Source organism: Impatiens glandulifera, chromosome 2 (genome assembly GCF_907164915.1).
Source record: "Impatiens glandulifera chromosome 2, dImpGla2.1, whole genome shotgun sequence".
Classification (NCBI taxonomy): Eukaryota; Viridiplantae; Streptophyta; class Magnoliopsida; order Ericales; family Balsaminaceae; genus Impatiens; species Impatiens glandulifera.
Genome location: NC_061863.1, coordinates 60,478,934 through 60,495,520, shown reverse-complemented (window position 1 = coordinate 60,495,520; position 16,587 = coordinate 60,478,934). Strand labels below are relative to the sequence as shown.

The 16,587-nt window shown below is 35.5% G+C and overlaps 4 protein-coding genes across 6 annotated transcripts; 2 read left to right on the top strand and 2 right to left on the bottom strand.

Moving 5' to 3' along the window:
• The first annotated feature begins 3 nt into the window (after positions 1–3).
• Positions 4–2,483, top strand: LOC124923815 (probable inactive ATP-dependent zinc metalloprotease FTSHI 3, chloroplastic). Its single transcript, XM_047463794.1, has 4 exons — positions 4–1,133; positions 1,203–1,526; positions 1,649–1,949; positions 2,024–2,483. The coding sequence occupies exons 1-4, from the start codon at positions 243–245 to the stop codon at positions 2,221–2,223; spliced, it is 1,716 nt and encodes a 571-aa protein (XP_047319750.1). The 5' UTR covers positions 4–242; the 3' UTR covers positions 2,224–2,483.
• Positions 2,270–4,508, bottom strand: LOC124923817 (uncharacterized protein At1g32220, chloroplastic-like). The gene is made up of 10 exons (XM_047463796.1): positions 4,333–4,508; positions 3,940–4,060; positions 3,776–3,864; positions 3,642–3,697; positions 3,509–3,564; positions 3,223–3,316; positions 2,985–3,064; positions 2,832–2,874; positions 2,669–2,760; positions 2,270–2,603 (listed from the first exon to the last, which is right to left on the bottom strand). The coding sequence occupies exons 1-10, from the start codon at positions 4,392–4,394 to the stop codon at positions 2,421–2,423; spliced, it is 876 nt and encodes a 291-aa protein (XP_047319752.1). The 5' UTR covers positions 4,395–4,508; the 3' UTR covers positions 2,270–2,420.
• Positions 4,509–6,451: 1,943 nt separating this feature from the next.
• On the top strand, positions 6,452–8,354 carry LOC124927547 (protein trichome birefringence-like 19). The gene is made up of 2 exons (XM_047467986.1): positions 6,452–7,392; positions 7,470–8,354. The coding sequence occupies exons 1-2, from the start codon at positions 6,676–6,678 to the stop codon at positions 8,229–8,231; spliced, it is 1,479 nt and encodes a 492-aa protein (XP_047323942.1). The 5' UTR covers positions 6,452–6,675; the 3' UTR covers positions 8,232–8,354.
• A 1,477-nt stretch (positions 8,355–9,831) lies between these two features.
• LOC124925489 (nuclear matrix constituent protein 1-like) lies at positions 9,832–16,224 on the bottom strand. 3 transcript variants are annotated; one of them, XM_047465501.1, is made up of 9 exons: positions 16,075–16,224; positions 15,692–15,989; positions 14,821–15,030; positions 14,462–14,715; positions 14,056–14,326; positions 13,890–13,973; positions 11,013–13,057; positions 10,732–10,894; positions 9,832–10,457 (listed from the first exon to the last, which is right to left on the bottom strand). In XM_047465501.1, the coding sequence occupies exons 2-9, from the start codon at positions 15,896–15,898 to the stop codon at positions 10,221–10,223; spliced, it is 3,471 nt and encodes a 1,156-aa protein (XP_047321457.1). In that variant the 5' UTR covers positions 15,899–15,989; positions 16,075–16,224; the 3' UTR covers positions 9,832–10,220. The 3 variants fall into 3 exon arrangements, with proteins under 3 accessions (XP_047321457.1, XP_047321456.1, XP_047321458.1); XM_047465500.1 differs by having other exon boundaries at positions 15,692–16,200; XM_047465502.1 differs by having other exon boundaries at positions 10,732–10,891; positions 15,692–16,200.
• Between the last annotated feature and the right edge of the window lie 363 nt (positions 16,225–16,587).

Sequence of the window (16,587 nt, the reverse complement as noted above, 5' to 3'; positions counted from 1 at the left end):
TGATAAGCCGACTCGCGTGTATCTTCTGTATCTCAGTTCTCAGAAAGAAATACAGAGAGAGATCGAGCTAATTTTATGCATACGGGCTCTGAATTTTGATGCCACTTGGAAATCAAAAACCCAGGTATATATCTATCTATCTATCTTGCTAACTCCTCCTTTCATCTGCTTCTTCTCGTGAGAAGAATCGAAGTCTTGTGATGGAACGAAGATTTCTCTTGTAGTAAGTATTGACTGAATTAATGGCTTCCTTTTCTATTGCCTCCAACAATGGTCCCTTCTTACTTACTCAAGAAAAATCGAGACTTTCTATTAAAAACTCCACATCATCTTGGGGAGCTTTTGCATCTCCCTCTTGTTCATCAATTTCCTTCTCGGGTTTTAGTAATTCTCAACAAAGATTATTGATTGATGAAAATGGTAAAACTACGCAAACCCATCTCAGAAAAAGAGACATTAGTAGATTTTCGTTAAGATTCAAGCCGAGGCTTCGATTATTGTCTGTAAGGTTTAGAAAGGCGTCTTCTGTAGTAGTAATAGTGTCTATATTGGATGGAATTGGACCATTTATCAGAAAGAACATAAGAAAAATGATCATTCCTGCCTCAATTTCACTTGCCTTTGGTCTCTCCTTTCTATTTCTAAAATTGACTGCAATTCCATCTCCAAAAGCTGTACCCTACTCTGATTTGGTCTCCAACCTTCAGCATGGAATTGTATCAAAAGTTCTGTTTGAAGAAGGAACGCGTCGTATTTACTACAACAGTGATTCTTGGAATGCTGACACCTCTCAAAACGAGGTTGATATTAAAGCTAAGCCTCAACGAGGTTGTCGAGCTTCGAAATGGGAATACTCTACCCGAAAGATAGACCACGACGAGAGCTATCTTTTAAGCTTGATGAGAGAAAAGGGAACAATGTATAGCTCAGCTCCTCAATCACTTTTGATGTCTATGAGATCTATCTTGATTACAGTTATATCGTTGTGGATTCCTTTAACTCCATTGATGTGGCTTCTTTATCGTCAACTTTCTTCCGCTAATAGTCCTGCCAAGAAACGACGTCCTAGCACCAACACGGTTAGCTTTGATGATGTAGAAGGCGTTGATGCTGCGAAAGTAGAGCTCATGGAGGTAAGTAAGCTTTTCTTGTCGTTAAAGCATATTGTTTTAGTTTTTTATGATTGTTGTTGTGTTTTTTAGATAGTGTCGTGTCTGCAAGGCGATATTAACTATAACAAACTAGGAGCGAAGTTACCGAGAGGTGTTCTTCTGGTTGGTCCACCCGGGACGGGGAAGACCTTACTAGCTCGGGCAGTAGCAGGAGAAGCCGGAGTTCCATTTTTTAGCGTTTCAGCCAGTGAATTTGTGGAGCTTTTTGTTGGTAGAGGGGCTGCCCGAATTAGAGACCTTTTTAGTGTGGCTAGGAAGAATTCCCCGTCAATCATCTTCATTGACGAGCTTGATGCGGTTGGAGGGAAACGTGGTAGAAGCTTCAACGATGAACGGGATCAAACGCTAAACCAGGTAATTCAAACAATCGTCTTTTACCTGAAAGAGTTTGACTAATGATATATATGCATGCAGTTTCTGAAATTTGCATTCTAGTAATCATAATAATAAAACAATTCATGTTTCTTTTCTTTTAGTTGTTGACGGAGATGGATGGATTTAACTCGGACATGAAGGTGGTAGTTATCGCTGCAACTAATAGACCAGAAGCTTTGGATGCAGCCCTTTGTCGGCCCGGTCGATTCTCGAGAAAGGTTTTTGTTGGCGAACCGGACGAAGATGGGAGGAGGAAAATCTTGGGCGTTCATTTGAGAGAAGTTCCTTTAGACGAAGATAGCGGGCTCATTTGTAGCCTTGTCGCATCTCTTACTCAAGGATTCGCGGGTGCTGACCTGGCAAATATCGTTAACGAAGCAGCTCTACTTGCTGCTCGAAGAGGTTAGCTAGTGTTCGTTCGAATGTTCAATTTTTTTTTTGGGTTGGAAAGAAACTCAACCTATTTTTCGTTTTAGGTGGGGAATGTGTAAGTAGGGAGGATATTATGGAAGCTATTGAAAGAGCAAAGTATGGAGTCAATGGAAAGGAGGCTAGACAAAGCACCCTAAGCAAGGAACTTGGAAAACTCTTTCCTTGGATGCCATTGTTGAACGGAAAGAGCGACTCGAGACAAGATGGTTTTGAAGGTCCTCTCGGCTATCAGACACTAAGTTGATTGTTGATTCAAACATCCTTATTGTCGTGTTGTCCTTGATTCTATGGAGAAAGAAACAAACATTTTTCACGAAAGAAACATAATTTTTTGAACGTCAAAGCGCTGCATAAATCAAGTTAATACATTATTCTATAAATGAATACGGATAAATCAAATCTTTATTCAGGAGGCTCCAATTCTGAAATGAGAAAAACTAACTAATAAGCCGACTTCTGTTGGCTATATCGCAGTATACTGTGAACATCGATTATGCCTGGAGGGAAAATGGGATCACTTGCAGCTCTTACAGCAACTCTTGCGACAGAATTCACATTAACTGGAGGTGTAAACAAAGGACCAACTATCGGTAACTGGTTCAGCGGCTTTGCTTTTTGCAGAATCTGCATGCATGCAGTCAAATTATTAATAGCCAATTAAAATTTGCTAATGAAATTTACAAATTTACCATCTCAAGAGGAGAGCCCAAGACGCTTAGCGGTAACTTGAAGCCTCCAACTTGACGTGTTCCATGAATAAAACCAGGCCGAAGAATGACTCCTGAAGAAGCAATTAACCCAAATACATAAAGTTACTATATAAAGTCAATCAGATGTTTCAGTAAAACATACCTCCATATGGATATCTAATCATTAGCTCAGTTTCAGCTGCTTTCTGCATAAAATTTACCATCAAAGAGTGTTCTTTGTTAGGTAAAAGAATCTAAAGAAGAAATTGCTTGTTTTCTTTTTAGTTTCGCAGAAACCAGCTATTGATATTTGCACCTTTCCATCGTAATATCCTTGTAAGAGGTAATTTGCCAAACCAAAGTCGGCAGCTGAGATATAAACAAATCTTTTTACACCTGCAGATATTAAAGCCGTTGGTTAAATTTAGAACATATTGAGATGATGTTATGGATTATAACATTATTAAAACATATATTCTTGACGTTTTCTCATCCAAATCTAGACTCCAAATGGGGAATTATGTTGAAGAAACGGGATAAAAGTATTTGATTACCTTGTTCAGCAGCAGCTCTAATGGCGTTTATGTTTGCAGTCCCATTGATCTTATACATATCCGAGTTTGAACCAAACCCTCCAACACATGATATCTGGCAAGTACAGTTCCAGTAAAAACAAAACTTAGTTTGATCCAGATCTTATAAATCTAAAAATTGATGTCTTGACATGTAATTGCTCTTCTGGGCAGAGGTGGTGTCAGATTGAGCTAGATGAGGGCTAAAAGGAATGCGTCTTGAAGAGATTTCAAAGTATGTTTGAAGGTCATAAGAAGATTAACATACCACAGAGGTCACTCCTTCCAGTGCATTCTTCAATGACTCGCCAGAAAGAATATTTCCTGAGGAAGAAGAATAAGATAGAATTGAACAGATCTATTATTGAAATGGGATTATACTATCGAAATCCTCCAGAAACCTTGAATCCAGCTCACGTTATTCACCCAATGTTCGTAGGCAGGTGGCCTTCCAGACCTGCAACAACAAGGTAAGGAAGGAATAAAGAACATGACAAACTAAATTTGAAGAACAAAACCACAAAACCAGCTCTACCTGCTAAGGCTAGCGACAGGTAAACCACGCTTAACAGCTTCCATGCAAACATGTGATCCCACAAATCCATTTCCACCCAAAACAAGTAACTGAAGTGAAAAATAACAAATGAGTGATTGTAAAAACACACCCCGTCCATGATTCATTCACCAGTAAGTAAGTACCTTTTCAAGTTTCGGGGTGGGGATTTCCACCGTCTCTGCTTCTTCAACTTTGCCAGGTCCATTTATATTCTCTGATCCTGTTGAGAAAAATAATCTCCCGTTTCTGGATGCAGTAATTGAACTGCACGAAACAACGCCCAAAAGTTATGCACGTAAATTCTATTCAAGCAATTGGGGATCACTCGATCAGTATTTCCAATCACAAAAACCTATTTCGATCCGTATGAATCGAAACATGGTAAGTAATCCATCAAATCACAGTTTGATTATGTGAAAGAAAACCCAAATTGACACAAAACCCATCTCCGGAATCAATTAAGCAGTGCAATGAGACTCTTTGTTCTTTGTTTTACACAGTTAACTGGGAAAGGGAAAGAGAAAGAGAGATCTTACTAGAACCGAAATGGAGCGGAATGCGATTGCAGCAAGCGTGATACGACCGTTCTTCTCATCATGAAACACTCTTTTTAGGTTATTTTAGAAAAAGAATGAGAAGATTCAGAGCTTCAATTCTGAATCGGAAAAGATCTCTAGAATGCCCCAAAATCATGTTCTTTCTGTGGATCAAATTGTAGTTACTTTTCTTGGCAAATGACCCAATTGACAATTTCAACATAATTTGGTGGTAAACTTACAATGTGTAGCATAATTTAGGGACTTGTTTCAATTTAAAGGGTTCTAACTTCTAAGTTTTTATTTTATTAATAAAATAATAAAGTATTACAACATGTCAAATAACATATCTCATATAAAAACCTCTATATAATTATCTGTAAAAAAAATATTCAATCATAATGACTAAAATATATATAAAAAAAATATATATTTCATTCTCATTAAAAAAAAAACTTTAATTTAAATAAATTTTATACAATGAAAAAGTCAAAAAAAAAAATCTATAAATATCTTATTAATCCACGTCAACATGTTCATTTTCATACACTTAAATTTGGACTAACTTCATGGGTTTTACATAATAAAATTGATAATGTTTTTACCAAATTTTTAAACAGCTAACATAGCCTTACATTTTCTATTAAATAACTCAATTATTAAGACTATTATCAATTATTAAGACTTTAATTAAGAGTTATTAATTATGTTTACCTACTAGAGAGATAATGAAATTTATTCTTCTAAAAAAATATATTATTATTGACAAGATGTATTTACATGGCCTTTTTTTCAATAAATTTAATTAGTTTATTATTCAACATTTTGTTTTTGTTTAACGGTTGGCAGCAAAGTTCCAAATACAGGCTAGGCTGGTGCATACGAATCTTGTGACAATTATAAATGTTGAAAAGTAAATTAAAAAAAATAATCCTTATAAACTAAAAATAGTCAATAAAGTAATTTTAAGTAGTTAATCTGATTATTTAATAAGTCCTTTTATTTGTATTTATGTTAAAATGCTACCTCAATATGTTAAATAGTCAAATAAGACAAATTTAAGTGATTTATCTTATAAGTGTAGCTCCTTTAGTAGCTAAATTTGTATATTTCAATAACCACCGACATCCAACATATATAACTAATTGAATCCTAGTCAAATTTCACTAAAACTTCAAATACTTTCTATTCTAACATGACAACCTAAATAAAAGTTTAAAGATTATGTTTTTCGAAATATATTTATTATAAGTTAGAACCGTCATCGATGACACTCCAACTAAAAAAGTTATATGGGTAAGTATCTCAAATCAAAATAACTCAATTGATTTAACAAATCGTAACAATTTCTAACGTTTCATAAAATCTTAAAAAAAAGTTCCCATAACTTTTGAGCTGCCTAGACTAATAATTTTTCAAAATAGTGGTAAGAACCGTGCATTCTATTTTAAGTCAGTGATTAATAATAATTTAAGCTCTTAAAATTTATATAAAAATAGTGTTGAAGCTTTCTAAGTAAGAAAGGAAATAAAATATAGTAAACTTGGATTATTTGGGTTGTGAAATCATTGTCTGCCCACTTAACTAAAGGCTGGCTCTCCTCTTGGCTACCAATGGAATTTTTAAATGACAAGTCCTCTATGTTCATATTTGAAAATTCATCACCTTGTTTTCCCATATTTTAAATTACCATGTATAGAAAGAAGTAAGAATATTATTATTAAATTTTATTTCTAGAAATGAGGAATTTTATTGTTTTTTTTTTTGTAAGATTAGTTGAAAAATTACATATAATATTCAGACATCTTACCTATAAATAAATAAACATACAATCAGGTCCACATCAAATTACACATCTTGAATAATAATAATAATAATATCTAACACATATATAAATAATACATTTCACCATATTATTCTTGTGGTCTATCATATGAGTGGGGGCAAAAGTTGGAAATCCAGGCTGGATGATGAAGACCTCTACTTTTTTCTTTAATTAGGACCCCATGATACTCATCTCTTTCTCCTTCTCTAGATAGATGTCTATGTTTTTAAGTGTTTGTTTTTTCTTTCATAGTTTATTCAGAAACATATATACAATTCAATACCTACCACAAATTTATAATACTTCAGTCAGTACTCAGTACTACTCTTTGTGCATGAACTCATGACCCACACACCCCCTGTCTTAATCTTATTCTTCTTCTTCATAAGCATCTTACCCTGTTTTCACAATGAGTGATCAACAAATTTCTTTAAGCCACCACCCACCCTAAAACCCAAATCCAAATCCAATAATAAAGTTTAAAGCTTTTCCATTTTTGATTAATTCCACCCGTATGTATGAAGAAGATCGGTTCAGGTTCATCTGAGAAGACGACCGGTCCTAAATCAGCAATCTTTCCTATCCTCATCTTATTCCTTCTCACCACTGTCCCTCTCTATGTCTACGATTCATCCCGTTTTCCATTTCTTTATAAACCCTTCTATCGAAACATAACCGGAAACTACTCATCTACTCTTCATGATCATCAGTTGCAGGCATTTGAGACCAAGACCACGACAACCACTATCAATGGTTCATCTAATGCATCTGATCACGTTCAAGAAATTCCTCTTTCCCCCTCACCACCTATTAATGTTTCGACAATCCCACTTAATAGTACACCATCTTCCTTCCAATCACCCAAGTTACAGGCTTTAGAATCCAACATCTCCAATTCATCTCCTGCGGCCAATAAGACCGAGCCGCCGACGAGTTTAAGTTCGGATGAGATAAAAAGATGCAATATTTTCAAAGGGGATTGGGTATTCTCCGATTCAAAGGAACCTTACTACACGAATGAAACGAAGTGCGTCATTGATGATAGACAAAACTGCATGAAATTTGGTCGGCCGGACACAGATTTCTTGAAGTGGAGATGGAAGCCATATGGGTGTGATCTTCCCCTGTTTGATGCACGGCGGTTCTTGGAAATTGTTAAAGGAAAAACTCTCGCCTTTCTTGGAGATTCTGTTGGAAGAAACCAAATGCAATCTCTAGTATGCCTATTGTCTAGTGTAAGTATCCATTTTTTCTAATTTAAGAATCAAACGGTTGGTTATAAACACTGATGTTTGATGATCATTAAATGCAGGCAGCTCAACCAGTGGACGTGTCCTACACATCAGACACGAGATACCAACGTTGGCTCTACAAAGACTACAACTTTACCATCGCCGCCTTTTGGTCCCCTGTTTTAGTCAACTCCAGCGAAGCATCAACCCAACAGAATAAATACCTCATGAACCTCTACCTAGACCAACCGGACGAGTCCTGGTCGTCCCAAGTCGAAAAAGTCGATATCCTAATCGTCTCCGGCGGTCAATGGTTCTTCCGTCCGTTCGTGTACTACAATAGGAGAAAAATCGTTGGATGCCATTTATGCAACGACAAGAAGATCAAGGAGAGAGAGGTTTATCACGGGTACAGAATGGCATTCCGAACAACGTTACGAACACTAGTTAGACTCAAGAACTACAAAGGGTTGACGTTTTTGAGGACATTCTCGCCGGCCCACTTCGAGAACGGGGAATGGAACACCGGTGGGGATTGCCGGAGGAGATTACCGTTTACAAAGAAGGAAAAGAAGGTGGATTGGATGAATCTGGATATGTACAAGATTCAATTGAGAGAGTTTAGAGATGCAGAGAGGAAGGGGAGGAAAAGGGGACTTAAGTTTAGGATGTTGGATACAACGGAGGCCATGATTTTGAGAGGCGACGGGCACCCTAGTAATTATGGGCATTGGCCGACTCAGAACAAAACTGTCGCTGATTGTGTTCATTGGTGCATGCCTGGTCCTGTCGATTCATGGAATGAGTTCTTGTTTCAGATGTTGAAGATGGAGGAGATTTAAAGATTTGATCTTTAATTTATTACATTATTTTTTTATAAATATTTTTCTTAGATAAACTGTAATTATTTAAAGTTTGCCACCATTGATTTGAATCTCAAAGTATTAATAAACATATTGCAAAGAGGATTGAATTTTCCAGAACCGTTTGTGTTCTCATCATTACAGTTTGTTTATCTTCAAAGGTAAAGTAAATCCAGTACATACCCTAAATTCAATTGGATACCCTAAAAGAGCTTGTTTGATATTTGGATTTTTTAGGGTTTTTACCTATCTTTCTATTTCAACTTTTTATCCATCTTTCTATTTTATATATTCAAAGGGTAGAATAATCATTAAAAATTTAAGTGAAACAAAAATTTTATCCAAAACTCAGATAAAATAAACAAAAAAATCAAAATATCAAACAAATCTAAGTAAGATACATTATTTTTAAGTTTTTTTTTTTGAAAAATTAGTTATATAATTATAGCTTAAAAATTATAAAAAAAAATTGCACAATTTAATTGGTTAACAAATATATTAAAAGAATTGAATTAGTCTCCAAAAAAAATTCACATTGTGGCTAACTTTTTATTAGAGGTTTCATTTTTTTTAAAAAGGTCAACTATTCTTTTGTGTCATTAAAAATTAGATGAAGATTTCAAACAAAAATAATAACTGTAAATTACAGCTCATTTTTTTATTTTTATGAATAGATAATTTTTAATCTTGAACTTAATTTTATGACATAAAAATATGTGGATTTCAAATGAACAGAAAGACAAATAGAATGGAATAGAATGAAGAAAAGAATATATATTATATATAAAGGACAAGAGATGACAGAAAAACACATAATAATTACTATCAATAATAGCCAAAATTAATTTAATGAAGAATAGACCTAATATATAATATTGCAATTATAAAGTTGATGATTAGACATAACAACCTCATTTCCAATAGAAATGGGACCATATTTTGTCCTTTCATATCTATTGATGGCTGCTTAAATAATTGAGTCTACTTTTCAATATTATTATTAAAGTTTGTGTTTAGTTTCAAATTAATAATTGATACATTGTATTTGGATTTCAAATTTAAAAAAAAATAATTTATTTTCAACAAAAACACACTTAATTAGGTTGTATTACTTTTAAACAATGTTTGATTGAAATTGCACGATTAACACGAAATTGTATTATTAGGTTAAAATGTTTAACAATATTGCATTATTAGGTTAAATGATTAACGAAATTGCATGATTAGGTTAAAATGCTTATGACCCGGAAAATGATTGTCAACACATCGAAACCCTTTAATTCATAACAAAGGAAATACAGTTCTATCTTTTTAAGCATTTAAAACAAATTAATAAATTAAATTGATTTGTTCATTTTGCATGGGAACATTCTCAAACACCCACTATTCATACTACAACTTCACCATAGTTGCTTTTTGGTCACCATTCCTAGTGAGAACAAAACCACACCATTCTATGATCAATGGTGTGCAAATCGAATGAATTCTTGCTTCAAATCTTAAAGATGGAAACAGACAATAAAAATATGACATTCTAATTCAAATTTGAAGATAAAAACAGTTAGCATCAGCCAGCCAATGAATCCAAAAAAGAAAAGAAAAAATTACAAAAAGATGGGTTGATGATGATACAGTAGTAATTGTCAAAAACCAAAAGAAATCAACAAGTCTCCAAAAGATAGATAAACTACCATCAATCATTCTACTACAACCTACACCATTATTATCCTTCACCAATCACCTACTAAAAATCGCCCACTTTTTAGTCCTATTTCTCGTGGCTGATTTTTTTAACTTTTCATGCTAATGCACACCTAATAAGAGGACGACGACGAGAACACGATGACCTAATTAAAGCTACCAGTACAAACAAAGCAAACAAACATACCCTTCTTCTTCTTCCTAAAATCTAAAATTACATCCACCCAGAGTGGACTCAATTTGAAAGAATGTAATGGCCCCCCTTCATCATGTTGTGAGAAAGGTCCACAGTTTCTTTCCTACAGACACTTCACCCGGATGCTGTGCCTCCTCCTCATCCTCCTCTCCATCTTCTTCCTCATCTTCTTCTTCTTCATCCTCCCTCTTTGCATTTTTCCCTTTTGGTGTTCCTTCAATCTCGTCGCTCAAAACTTCCTCCTCCTCCGCCAGCTTACTTGTAGTATCAGCATTGCCTTCCAGATGATCCGCTCCCCCTTCTTCCACCTGCCATCATAATTTCCAGTAAAAAAATAAGAACAATTTGCCATGAGGTTACTTCATAATAATCCTTTTTTTTCTTTGAAAACTCTTTAAAGTCTTCATTAGGGGATATAAAATTATTACCCAAATAACCTGATTTTATGTATCCTACGTCAAACAAGTGTGATTTTATGCCTAATCAAAGCAGGCATTCATCCTATAGGACCGACCATATATATAACCTAACACCTAGAGAAAATATGTTTTGCATAAAAGAAAATTGTATTCTGTTCATCACCTGCAAATGTTGTGTGCTCCCTCCATTCTCACTGGCAATACTGATTGAATGTGCTTCTGCAGCGTTGGAGTCGGAAATTTCATCTCTTATCACCCTACTATTAGAAAGAACTTTAGCTCTGCCTCGACCAGAAACCGCTCCATTAGCCACCTTAGGAACACTACTAAGAAGATTAGCATGCAAGTATCAGTCAAAACGCAGAGAACAACAAGGAAAAATAACAACAGACAATTTTCCTTCAACTAATATAAAGAAACAATTTTTCATTGTAATGGACTCACGTTTTGGGTCTCCTTAAATTGTACCGTGGTGCTCCTCCTCCCATTGTCGACTGTGTAGCTTGAACGGTTTTGCGTCTACTCCTGCGGCCATCTACAGATACACTCTCAGAATGACTATGCTCAATATCTTGCTCACTAGCTGTGGATTGAGAAGTAAGAGCTCTAGTACGTTTTCGTAGATTCCTGGATTTTCCTTCATCCAAAGGAACGGATTCCTCCCTGTTTTCATCAACACTATTCAGCTCTGCAATACTACCATTACCATGTTCACCCCGCTCAAAATCATCCCCCAATATAGACTTGGCTTCCGTCACAACTTCCTTCACAGAACGTGTTCTGTGAATCCGTCGCTTGCCTCTAGTGCCAGGTCTCTGGCTCCCTCTAGGTTCTGATTGCAATTGATCTTGAAGATTTTCCTCAACCATGCCATTTAGATCAGCTCCTAATTCTTGGTTACCAACATCTGTCCGATGTTCCTGAATATCAATAGACTCCTCGGCTACCTCAAAATCAGGAAGGAGCAATCTTGTAGATGGTTGTTCTTCATCAACATGCTTCTTCTCAGATGTTGTTGCAACATTCAAATTTTCAGGAGGCGGTAATTCCATTTTTTTTGTAGGTGAGAACTGAAATATCTTAGAGGTGCATTTCCGAATCCAAGATACTGTTCCCTTGGAGGCGGGAGATAACGAGCTAGCAACGCCAGCAGGAGACGCCTGAGGTTGTTGCTGTCCTTCAGAAGCCTGGATATAACCATCAGCCAAGCTTGGCAATGGAAGTGCATCAACAATGTCGTTTCCAGGCAAAGATAGGATATCAGAAATTAAAAAATCGGAGGCAATTTCCCCACAGGTCGTGCAATTCCTGTGTTTCTCGATGGAGGAGATGAATCGTTCTCTTTCCTTAATAAATTGTTGGCGCTGATCTTTCAGCTTACTGCTGAGGCCAACAAGCTGGTCAATATCTTTCCGCATTTCAATCTGCTGAACCTCAATATGCTTCTGGTTAGCAGCTGTTTCTTGTTTCTCTTTCTCTAACCTCGATCTTTCCAATTTCATCTCATCCATTTCTCTTCTAGCCACTTCCCTCAAATAATTGATGTTGCTCATTTCTTTCTCCCTTTCTGCCTCAAACTGTGTTTCCTTCACACGCAGTTGGTTTTCCATATCATCCCATTTCTTCTGCATTTCGGTCTCGAGCTCTCTTTTTTGCACATCAAATTGTTCAAGCATTTGTCTTCTTTCACTTTGAGTGTTTTCAGCTATAACTGCCTTCTCGTGTTCCATGCTGGCAGCGAATGACTCTTTATCAAGCTTGAGAGTTTCCAGCTCCCTCTTAATGTACTCCTGTGTGGTCGATTTCTCATCATTTAGTTTCTCTTCCTCTAATCGTATTTGCTTCTCAAATTTTTCTTTTTCAAGAGTGAGATATTCAAGCTCTTTAGCAACAGAAACTCTTTTCTCGTCCATTTCTTCCCACTCTTTCTCAAACCTCTCCTTTTCCCTCCTTAGCTCCTCAGTTTCCTTCACTAGTAGGTCCTTCTGCAACCTATAGTTTTCAATCTCCTGCTTTAGCTCTGATTGCAGACGCAAGTATTCTTCCCTCTCTTCCTCGGTTATTTTAAGCTGATCCCTCTCTTCGTTTATCTTTGAATGTTGTTCTTCAATTTCACCTCTCATCCTCTCTAGCTCTATTCTGAGATTTATCATTTCTTCCTTATCCACAAGAATTTCTTTCTTTTCAGTCTCTAACTTTTCCTCTTCATCATTGATGGATTTCTCCTTTTCCTTCAAAGATTTTGACTTTGATTCCAAATCTATCTCTTTCTCCTTGAATTTCTCCAGTTTCTTTTCAAGTGCCTGCTCCCTTTTCTTAATTTTCTCCTCTAAGTGATTCATTTCAACTTCCTTCTTGTCGACTTCAATTGCTCTGGTTTTCAATTCATCATCAAAAACTCTCCTTTTCTGTTCAATTTCTACCTCAAACTCATGTTTCTTTGACTCAAGTATGGCTTTATGCTCATCCAGTAGCTTTTGGATTTCAACCTGAAAATAAAATAAGTGCAATATTAAAAATCAAACTAACAATTGTAACAGCAAAAAGATTAAAAAGGAAAGGTTATGTTTGATAATGTGACTTATAACTTAATCTAGACAGTTTCAATACCTTTTCAAATAAACGAGTTTAATAACAGAATTCAGTGAACCACTTAATTAATTAAGTAGAACTGAATATCTACAAAGTTTTTTAATCCAAGCTTTTTTTATTGTAGAATGCCTAAATTATACATAAAATTATATATATATATATATATATTATTATATTTCAATTTAAGAAGCTAGCACAGCCCACATTCATGGCCCCCTACTTCAACTTAACTTAAGGCATTCGTAGTGGGAATCACATAAAATTATATCTGAGATATATTAAAGAATAATTATACTAATTAAGTACTTGACTTTTAGTGTGGAATTATCAACACTCAATTTCATTTTCATCAAACACCCCTTCAGTTCTCTTTACTACCTCTCTTTTACATCTTACATGCACAAGCAATTTAACACCCAATAATCATCCCAGCAAAAATATGCAACTAAATATTATAATATCTCTACAACCATTCCCTTTGGATCTATATAACAAACCAATAGAAGAATGCTAGTTTCTACATCTATTTACAATTATTACGGTACAGAATTGAAGTACAAACACACTGGCATCATGAATGGCATATATAAGTATCTATGAGCAATAATTTCAATGGGTAGAAATTCCCTGTCATCATTTAAAATATTGCACAAACAACTTACAAGCCACACAGTATCATTAGCTAGTGTCAGAAAGATATAAGCTAAAAGAACAAGGGGGAAAACTTACATTTTCTCTGGCACTAAGCATCTCCTCCATTGCTAATAATTCTTTTTCTTTCATCTCTAAATGATTCTTCACAGCATCAGCTTCCTAATATGGAGTACAAAATAAATACTGTTATAAGGTGCAAAAGCTATAAGATACCACATCTCATATGGGAACAAAAATAAACCTTCTCCTTAATGGTGAGGTTGACTATCCTCCTGGATAAATCATCTTCCTTCATTTTCAAATTTGTGTTAGCTACATCAATCTTCTTCTGCAACTCTTCAATCTCCCCTTGTTTCTGCTTCAAAGAATGGTCATTCTCATTTGTTCTTTCCTCTCTTTGGTTAAGTATCCTCCTTAATTCAGATAGCCTCTCTTCTTCTTGTTGAAGTTTAGTTTCCCATTCTCGTAATTCCTCTCTCTCTTTATATATGGCATTGTTGCGTGCATCCTGCCTGTGAAAATAAGAAATATGACCATTAAATACGACGAATAATTAGCTATTTATAAGTATAAACATGAACTCGAAACATGTATTGATATCATGACAAATGCTGATAAACAACAGAGAGCATAAGCTTTTCACATACTCTGAATTCAATGATAGACGGTCTCTTCGAAGCGCATTCTCTTTAGCCTCAACCTCACGCGATTTTCTCTCTATCTCTGAGGTCTTTCTGCTCAATTCTGCAAATTTGGCATCTGCAGCATGTAATTTTGCTTCTACTTCCAACGACTTCTGCTCAACACTAATGACAAGAGCATTTGCCTCAGTCAGCTTGGAATCCGACGTGAACTTGATTTCCGCATTGCCAGATCGCATCTCACGCAATGCGTTCTCCAGCTGTGGCAACCAAGAATTTGTAAGAAACCTTAAGCCAAATCAGCTTTACCTAAGAAAATGCATTGCTTACAATTGGAAACTAAAGAGTAAGATAAGGAATATTACATCTGTCACACACTGCCTCTCAACGCCTAACGCCTTCATCAAGTTCTCTTCCCGTTTCTCAACCTCAGATAAAGAGATGAGATGAACTTCTTGTTCTCTCTGGAAGGTATCTTTTGCATCAGCTAAGGCTTGTCTGAGTTCTTCAAATTTCGAGGTCCACTCCTTTTTCTCAATCAATAGAAGACCCATATTGTACTGGTACTCAAACAGCTGTCATCACATCATTACTAAGATTATTAGCAAAATTAAAATCATAACTAAGATGAAAAATCAGTGTTCTATCCATTAACATAACTGAAAAAAATGGATAATTTACAGAGAAAAGGAAAAGCATTACAACTAATATTTTTTGTGATATAAGAAATCTCATAAATTGTGAAGCAAAAAACAATAATTAAAGATGATGAGTATGAAGAAGTGCAAAATGGAAGTTCATACAGAGCAAAACAATCCTAGAGTTGAAAAGGAAGTAATGAAACAAACTTATAAGACATGATGTTCCAAATCTGAATTAATTGTAGCCTCCAAATGTCTACACTTGAAAACTTACAATAAAAGGCCTGAACTTATAAGACATCATGATAGAACCTACTTGAAAACTCAATAAAAGGTCTGAACGGTCTTTTACAAAGCACAATGTGTTTAGCCAAGCCTTAAAAAGTCGGAAAAAGTGTTTCACATGATTTCAAGGTGAGGCTGATTTTTCATTTTATCATAACATAAATGTAACTACACCACTGAAGATCAAGATCCTAAAGGATACCCATGCGAAATTAAGTTAAATGGTACTTAATACTAATAACAAACAGTATAAAAATCAAAAACAAAACACAGTCCAATCAACATACAATTATTAAGAAAATACACAAACCTCATTTTCAAGTCTTGCAACCTTCTGAACCAGTCCTTCGCTGTCATCCTCTAATCCTGTAAGAACCATAGTTCCGGGAGGAGTTGACTCCATGATAGCAACTGCCTTACCCTTCACAGAAGTTTCCCCATTTCTAGGGCTTAAATTCGATGCGGGAGAAGATAAAGTACCCTCCTTCCACCACCCTTTCATCTTAGGAGTAAACATCACTGGAAAACCCTAAAAATATATCAGACTCTCAAGATTGGCGATCCAGTCTACAAGGAGCACATCCAATAATACGAATCAACAAGCGCATCTGGAAGAAGAGGCGTTCAGAAACCAGAATCCAGACCAATCGATTCAAAACCTAATTCAAGATTTAGACAATAGCCCTAACTTACCGGGGATGAATAGCGAAAATGAAACAGCAAACCTGACGGACGTGAACAGAATTCCAAAAATCCGGCGTAACTGAGCGGTAAAATCCGAAAACCTCTCTCTTCCCACTTTTTCAGAAACACACACCTTTGATTACCCTTTACGCTCTCCTTCCTTCTTTTCACTGGGTCCGACCGCATACCCTCATCTCAATTCTCCTTTTTACCCCTCTATCATCAGAGTACTGGTTACTTTCTAACCATGGGCAATTATGTAATCTCTCTTAGCCGCCCCTTCAAACTCAACGTGATCCCACTTTCTGATGTGCCGTCTTAAATTACCATTATGCCCCCAGACAGACGAAAACCAAAAATATATTTATTTACCTTATCCAAAAATAAATTTAAATATATATATATATATAATAGAGGCTAGAAATATTATTTAAGTAAACTTACATGAAAATATTTGTTTTTTAAATTAATATATAATTAATTCATGTATAAAACAAAATTTGTGATTAAATCTACCTTAAT

What these genes read in the sequence shown, in the direction of transcription:
- LOC124923815 (XM_047463794.1), top strand. Translation starts at nt 243, where the DNA reads ATGGCTTCCTTTTCTATTGCCTCCAACAATGGTCCCTTCTTACTTACT. An exon ending in CGAAAGTAGAGCTCATGGAG is followed by an intron (nt 1,134 to 1,202) that starts GTAAGTAAGCTT and finishes TGTGTTTTTTAG; the next exon opens with ATAGTGTCGTGTCTGCAAGG. An exon ending in GGGATCAAACGCTAAACCAG is followed by an intron (nt 1,527 to 1,648) that starts GTAATTCAAACA and finishes CTTTTCTTTTAG; the next exon opens with TTGTTGACGGAGATGGATGG.
- LOC124923817 (XM_047463796.1), bottom strand. Translation starts at nt 4,394, where the DNA reads ATGATGAGAAGAACGGTCGTATCACGCTTGCTGCAATCGCATTCCGCT. An exon ending in AAGGATATTACGATGGAAAG is followed by an intron (nt 2,875 to 2,984) that starts GTGCAAATATCA and finishes AATTTTATGCAG; the next exon opens with AAAGCAGCTGAAACTGAGCT. An exon ending in GATTAGATATCCATATGGAG is followed by an intron (nt 2,761 to 2,831) that starts GTATGTTTTACT and finishes TTGCTTCTTCAG; the next exon opens with GAGTCATTCTTCGGCCTGGT.
- LOC124927547 (XM_047467986.1), top strand. Translation starts at nt 6,676, where the DNA reads ATGAAGAAGATCGGTTCAGGTTCATCTGAGAAGACGACCGGTCCTAAA. An exon ending in TAGTATGCCTATTGTCTAGT is followed by an intron (nt 7,393 to 7,469) that starts GTAAGTATCCAT and finishes CATTAAATGCAG; the next exon opens with GCAGCTCAACCAGTGGACGT.
- LOC124925489 (XM_047465501.1), bottom strand. Translation starts at nt 15,898, where the DNA reads ATGTTTACTCCTAAGATGAAAGGGTGGTGGAAGGAGGGTACTTTATCT. An exon ending in AGAGGCAGTGTGTGACAGAT is followed by an intron (nt 14,716 to 14,820) that starts GTAATATTCCTT and finishes TGGTTGCCACAG; the next exon opens with CTGGAGAACGCATTGCGTGA. An exon ending in TGCTTAGTGCCAGAGAAAAT is followed by an intron (nt 13,058 to 13,889) that starts GTAAGTTTTCCC and finishes TTTTATTTTCAG; the next exon opens with GTTGAAATCCAAAAGCTACT.